At 51.9% G+C, this 7,454-nt stretch overlaps 1 protein-coding gene across 1 annotated transcript; it reads left to right on the top strand.

Moving 5' to 3' along the window:
- The first annotated feature begins 4,953 nt into the window (after positions 1-4,953).
- Positions 4,954-7,103, top strand: LOC109770479 (uncharacterized). Its single transcript, XM_020329184.4, has 2 exons — positions 4,954-6,197; positions 6,292-7,103. Exons 1-2 carry the CDS (start codon positions 5,186-5,188, stop codon positions 6,765-6,767), a joined length of 1,488 nt encoding a protein of 495 aa, XP_020184773.1. The 5' UTR covers positions 4,954-5,185; the 3' UTR covers positions 6,768-7,103.
- Positions 7,104-7,454: the final 351 nt, after the last annotated feature.

The raw sequence follows: 7,454 nt of genomic DNA, 5'->3' as shown, positions 1-7,454 counted from the left end.
CTTGATAAAAAACTCCATCATCAAACTCTATGAATATATCCGGATCCTCGCTGAAGCCGGCGTCTTCGTTGCGAGCATAGTTCTCTGGCTGTGGGGAAGGGCAGTGAACATTTTCGACTACCTTCCTACATGTCTGTTTCAAGACGACCAGAACAATTTTATTAGCGCACCTCGATAATGAGGTAGGACAATGCTGATAATCAAAAACTTACCCATTCAATGGGGTTATACATGGAAAACCCTTCCCGACAATTTAAATGGGTGAATTCTTCTTTCTCCCCCTTATAAAGATCTGCCAGAATGGCGGCCAGAGCGGCTGGGGTGTCCGGGCCCTCGCGCTTATAACGAGATGCGTCGTCCATTCCATTGTAACATCATAAAGGGTTCACTCTAGACTAAAGGGGCTGGATGCATCGCTTTATCACGATGGCCATGACTTTGATTATCGAGAGTTCGGAATGGGCAAGTACCCTGACCTTGCTAACCAACCTCTTTACTTCCGCGCTGTCTTCTTGCTTGGGGCTCCGGGGGCACCAATTGAGGCGTTTCTTCAAAGGAGCACTGGAGAATTCGGGAAGTCCATGTCGAACTGGGCCCGGAAGGGGAACATCCTCAATATAAAACCATTCCGAAGTCCATTCTTCGGATCCCTTTTTGGGAGTTCCGACGAGGTAACCTGATCCGGCTATGCGCCATACTTCGGCGCCGCCCACTTCAGAACCCCCTTGATGGCGAGGGACGAGGCAAAAGAACTTTCTCCACGGTTCAAAATGAGCCTCGCAGCCTAAGAACAGTTCGCAAAGAGCGACAAAACCCGAAATGTGCAGGATAGAACCTAGTGTGAGGTTGTGCAGCTGGATCCCGTAGAATTCCAATAGACCTCTGAGGAAGGGGTGGATCGGGAATCCTAAGCCCCTCGGAAGAAACGAAACGAAGCACACCCTCTCCTCCTTGTTGGGGTTGGGGAAATTCTCTGCTAACACATCATTGCCAATCGAGGCCAATCCCTCCCGCATGGAGACTAGATCTGCGGGAGGGAGATATCCCTCCGTCTGAAGTCGATTCAGCTGGAGGTGAGACACTGAGCAGCTTCGCCAATCACCCGCTTGAGGGCCATGAGGACGCGAAGAAGAGCTAGGGGCATTTGCCATGTTTTGAAGTTTTTCGTGGATTGGCTCTGATGCTCTTGGCGCGATGTGGGATGGAATTTGGGGATCTAACCTCCTTATATAGATGCCGCCCTTGCGTGTAAGGGGCTTATTTGTAAAAAAATATGGACGTTCGCATTGAAGGCCAGTTCGGGGGCTACAGGAAGGAATCGTAGGGGCAGAACATGGAGGTCAAAACCGGACTGTCGTCAATCCGGAGTATGATGAAGAACCCGCCTTGCAAAGCTTAAGACATAAGCCGGATACTACATCATCATTGAAGGCCAGTTCGGGGGCTACTGAGGGATTCCTGGATTCGGGGGTCCTCAAGTGTCCGGCCTATTCGATATGGGCAGGGCTGATGAGTCGTGAAGACAAGGTAGAAGACCACCTCCCATGTCCGGGTAGGACTCCTATATGTGTAGAACGACAAGTTTCGTGTCCGGGTGTAATACTCCTTTCCTCTGTGAACCGACTTTGTATAACCCTAGGCCCCTCCGGTGTGTATATAAACCGGAGGGGCTAGTCCGTAGAGGGCATCAGAATAATCATAGGGTAGACTCTAGGGTTTGGTCATTACGATCTCGAGGTAGATCAACTTTGTAACCCCTATACTCATCGAATGCAATCAAGCAGTACGTAGGGTTTTACCTCATTTGAGAGGGTCCGAACTTGGGTAAACATCGTGTCCCCATTGTCCCTTGTTACCATTGATCCTTAGACTCACATCTTAGCCCCCCTTACCCGAGATCTGCCGGTTTTGACACCGACAGCTACTGTCGGCGTTCTGGGAACAAGGGTACCCAGACTTGCCTACCTGCGGCCCACGACGTGGCTCCATTAGTGGCCTGGTACGGCCCACCTTCAGCATCGACAACACAAGACCCTCGCAAGGGGCCAAGCCTCGCGAGGCGGACGACGCAAAGACCTCCAGAGGGAGTGGCCTCCCTTGGCTGGCTCCTGAGGAGCGGAGATTCCTATGCAGGCGCCCACCTCGTGAGGTCATCGCCGAGCCCACCACGACGTCACGATTGGAAGCTTTGTAGGCAAAGACCACCTTTCGTTAGGATAAGATGTACTATTTGTCTCCCTTCAAACTTGGTCGTTGTGGGATCCCTTCCCGCCTTCATTTTGGAGGAAGAGGACCAAGGCCACTATAAATATAGGTTAGCCACCACCATAGAAGGGGATCGAGCCATCCGAACCCTCACCAGCTCATACCAACACAAGAACAGACCTCCTGAGGTTGTTCTTCCTCTGTACTAGTTCATCACCAGCCCACCTCGAGGCTAATCCACCACAAAGCAGGAGTAGGGTCTTACACCGCAAGGTGGCCCGAACCTGGGTAAACTGTCGTATCTCTTTCCTTTCCCGTTCATCGAGCTAGGCCGTGAGAGCAACGAGTTGGTAGGCTGGGGAGATTGAGTTCTTCTCACGCACCCCAGAGTTCGAATCTTTCTTGGGTCCGCGGAGCCCCGAATCCGACAGATGCAATACCCATATGAGCTACCTCTACACTATTATGGTTAATCTGATATATCTCTAGCGGTGATGTTGACATGTGATGATATTTTCTTTATGTTCAGATTTATGCATGACATATTGTTTGATCTATAGATGTATATTTCTCTTCGCCCGCTTGTTTACTCTTGGTACTCAGTTGTGGGGAGAGGTCTGCATTACTGAGTTCAATATTGCAAGTAATCTATCGCAATGAGAGAAAGTGGAAAAGGAACGTATTGAATTGTTGCCACTAAGAGTTAAAGTTTGTTAGAGGGTTCATTGAAATGCCATAAACATATCAACAAGTCATCTTACTCAAAGCAATTACCTATTTTGAAACTTAACATCCACATGGTGAAGAGGGATCTCGATCTATGGACGCTCTGTTTAGCTTTAAGATGCAGAGGGTATCTTGATCTAATAGTATTATGGACGTACTACATATGTAGAATCAACATATTCATATGTCGGGCATGAGCATGAGATATTTCATTGTGCACCTTTTCACATGATTATGTTACTTACCTCATTTTTATGTATTAGAGAGTTACACCTCGTGAACATATGAACCACAGTCTAGTTTTTAGCATAAGAACAGCGTTACAACAACATTTACACATTGTTATATTTTCCAGTTTTGTTTTATTCTAAGAATACAAAAATATTATCCTCTGCCCCCATGGTCCTAAGGCCCTAGGAAACGAGGCAGTCGGCGCCGGCGGGAGGCAGAAAGCCTAGTTGCATGGTCACCCTGATAGGAGAGACGAAGGGGCACGAGTGCTCATGAATGCAAAAAAAAAATACACCAATGCTAATCAACGTCGCCGGAATGAGGAAATGAGGAGGAGAAATTATTCCATTTCATTGATGATGTTGTCGCCTCGCCACTGTCGGCTAGACACCTAGACTAAGCCCTAGCCAGAGCTAGGGAAATCCAAACACGACCAACCCAAAACCGACGCATCCCTCTTCCCCCTTTGTTGACGCCGAAAGGCTAGAGAGGCAGGGGATGCGGTGGTGGTGGGGGCACTTTTACGCAAAAGCCTAACCGCCTTTTTTTAGAGAGAGGCGAGAGACGAGAGAGTCGGGGAAAAAAATAGAAAATTGAACCTTATATATTGGTCTACCTCGCTCTTAACCAGCAATTGTAATGCCACTCAATTCAGTTGAGCTTTTTTCGTCTCGTGTGTTGCACAACGAAATTTTACATATCCCTCGCTGAAAAAAAAGGTGAGATTTTAGACCTGTCGGTTTACAAATCCTCACACAATTTTTCCAATTAGAAAATCTCCGTTGCTTGCTACTACCTTTATAGTAGGTTGAAAGAGCAATGCTACATGCACATGGTGTTTTTTACGGATTCAACGGGCTTGCATACGTGGAGTGTTATGATTGGAATTAAGGGGTGGGGAGGGGCCCACCCCCTGAAATTCGGAGGGGGGGGGCGTTATTGTTAGGCAAATTCTGTAAAAAGCCAGTAAAACTCGTGTGTAGTACTCCCTCTGTAAAGAAGTATAAGAGCTTTTAGATCACTATTTTAGTTATCCAAACGCTCTTATATTTATTTACGGTGGTTGTATTATTGAGGTCGAAAGTAGGAAAATACATAGGAGCTCCTGGGTGGTCCACACCCCTATGCGAATATTAATCGTAAGAAATACCAAAAAACTCAAAAAAGTTCTGAAATTTGGGGATATGAATCGTGGGTTCTCAATCTATTCCCATGTGAAATTTCGTGAAAAAATACCAGGAAACGTATCCGTGGCAAGGGATATGTAAAACTTTTGTCAGTTTTTCAGCGAGGAAACATATCCAGACAGTTTTTTTCTATACATAGGGAATTTTTGTCTTTTTCGTCACGAATGCATTTTCTGGTATTTTTTCACGAAATTTCACATGGAAGTAGATCGGGACCCTAGGTTTGATATCCAAAAATCTTATATATATTTTTCAAATTTCACGGTATTTTTTTAAATTTAATATTTGTATAGGGGTGTGGAGCATCCGGGTGCTACAAATACTCGAAAGTAGGAGTGCATAGCACTCAACAGTTAAGAGGGTTTGCATTGCAACACATGTAAAAGCATTCACATATCACATCGACCACCTACCAGCTAAAACACAGAGCGTATAGCACGATCGAAAGAAACAAAGGAAAAAAGAAACTCGTGTAGCGTGACGTGCCGATTCACCCGTTGCAGATAGCTAAGGCTCTCCGTGCCTCCGTCGATCTGGTCAGCCGCTGAAAAAATAGCCCGTCACCGATCAGCAAATGCACGCCGCTGTCGCGCAATTTAAAAGCCTCCACCTTAAATGCAACTATTCCCTTGTTTGCTTGTTCCGTTGAGGCAGTCAGGCAGGTCAGCTTTCCTCCCCCGCCGGCCTCGTACACACTCCACCACCACCAAACAACTCCGCACGCACAGGACAGAATCAACCGACCCGCAGCCCGAAACCCACGACAGAGCATCATCGTCATGTCCATGTCCACCTCGCCGGCGCGGCTCCGGTCCCCCCAGTAGGACGACGCATATATGGCGCTATGGCTCACGCTGCTCCTCGGCGTTGCCCTCCCCGCCGCGGCGCTGGTCGCGGCCGCGTGCTACGCTTACCGCCGCCTGCACATGCCGCGTAACGCGCCGCCGGAGCTGCCGGTCGGTGCTCGTGAGGTCGGCGGCGCGGACCCCTCGGCGAGCCCCGGGCTGGCGAAGCTCAACGCCAAGTACACCGCCAGCAGCGGCCGCGTGGGCGTCCGGTTCCAGCAGTTGCACCACCACCACCATGTCCGCGCCGACACCAGGCACCGGGGACCGGGCGGTGGCGCGCTGCAGCAGGGCCCGTTCCAGTGGGGCGATCACCCGCGGCTGGTGATCGAGGCGGCGGAGCACGGGTGGGCGCAGTTCGTGTTCGCCGTGGCGCCGCCGAAGGCGAGGTCGGCGTCGTCGTCGCCGCTGTGGGGGCTCTGCCCGGTCTGCGACGCCGGGACCAGCCGCGACATGGCTGAGGCCGCATGGGAGGTCCCTGTGGGGTCGTCCGAGCGCCTGCAGGCCGTGCGCCTCAATCCCGTGGTCGCGGCCACCGGCGCCGCCGCGTCCAGCAAGAAGTGGCTCCCGGGAAGCCTCTCGAGCCCCCTTCGCAACGACCAGGATCTGACAAGTAACAACGGGCTTTGCATCGCCAGGATGGGTATGCCGCTACCGGGGCCGCCGATGAACGGCACGCCGTTCCCGCAGGACGCCTACTTCGAGATCACCATCATATATCTGAACACACGGCGTCCGGAGTGGTCAGCGTCCCGGACGAGCAGGCGTGGGCACGACGGCTCCGGCGACAGCGAACGCAGCAAGCTCATCAACTTTGCACCGGACACCACCGACCCGATCCAGGAAACCAGGGCCGCGAAAGATGACCAGGGAGACAAGCAGAGGCACCTGGTCATGTCGCTGGGCCTCGCCGCCGGGCCTGCCGCACCGGCACGGCCGTCGTTAGCTGGAACGTACGCGTCGTCCATCGGCTTCCACTCCAACGGTGCGGTCTACCTCGACGGTAATAATCCTACTCCGTTACGGAATTCTTTGCGTTGCCGCGACTGTTCCGTGCCGTGCAAGTCGTGAGCTGAGCAGGTTCGTTGATTGTTCAGGGATGAAGCTGGCGTACGAATCGGAGAAGTCAGCGTGGGCGGGGGTGGACAAGGTCGTGGGATGCGGCTTCGAGCCGACGAAGCGGAAGGTGTACTTCACGGTGGACAGGCAGCTGGTCCACGCGGTGAGCTGCAACGCCGACGCCTTCTCCAGCCCGCTGTACCCGGTGCTGGCCTCCAGCTTCGACGTGATGGCGCTGGTGAACCTCGGGCAGAGCAAGTTCCGGTACGCGCCGGCCAACGCGCGGCGCACGGCCAACCCGTGCTTCGTGCGGTCCGCGTCGCTGGGCGAGGGCCGGAGCGGGTCCATGGGTCTCGACTTCGACGACAGCGGGGACCTCTTCTCCATGGGCCGCGTCGACTCCGGCTGGACGGAGGCCTCGCGGGTTAGCAAGAGCAGGAAGGAGAGCGGCGGCGGCACGACGGCGGCCGGCGACCTCGAACCCGAGTCTGACCTCTTCGAGATCTCATTGTGAGACTGAAGAGAGATAGCGATGGGTGGCTCATTGGTCAAGCAGGAGTTAATGGCGAATGGTGGTGCCGATACTGACGCGTGGGTTAGGACTTAGGACACTGCAGCTGCAGGTTTTCCCATGGCCGTCGTTGAATCTTCTCGCTGATATGATCTAGATGCCGTGGAAAGTTGGTAGATTCGAAGGATTGAAAGTTTGTCTTATGTAGAATGAGCTCACCTTCGTTCTTCTGGTTGTCCTTTTGAGGATGTAAATATGGTATAGATGGAGATAGATTCTGTAATTATAATTTCGAATAAGAGGAGCTGGAAAAGGTGCGGCCAAACGCCTTTCATCAAATAAGAGAAATTTCCACGAGCTTGGTTCGCGTTTGTCAAAACAGAGAGCAAATTCTGCATGACCACAAAGGAGAATTCTATAGTGAATCCCTTCGTTTTCTTAGTGTGTGCTTCTTTTTCCGGAGAAACTTTCAAATAAATTCATTATCTGTCATGACAGAACAAAAGGCGGTCACGTAGGCGTGGGTGTGCGGGCCTGAGGTGACTGATCCCTTCGAGCCTGCTAAAAGCATCTCCAGCCGTTGGCCTCCCAGGAGGCGCTAAATATCGCCCCCCGGGGCGCACCGGCGAAAACCGCGTGCTGGGGGCGTGATCCCCCCAGTCGCGGCGCCCACGCATCTTTTTGAAAACC

Source organism: Aegilops tauschii, chromosome 6, assembly GCF_002575655.3.
Source record: "Aegilops tauschii subsp. strangulata cultivar AL8/78 chromosome 6, Aet v6.0, whole genome shotgun sequence".
Classification (NCBI taxonomy): domain Eukaryota; kingdom Viridiplantae; phylum Streptophyta; class Magnoliopsida; order Poales; family Poaceae; genus Aegilops; species Aegilops tauschii.
This window is presented reverse-complemented; position numbering and strand designations above follow the sequence as displayed.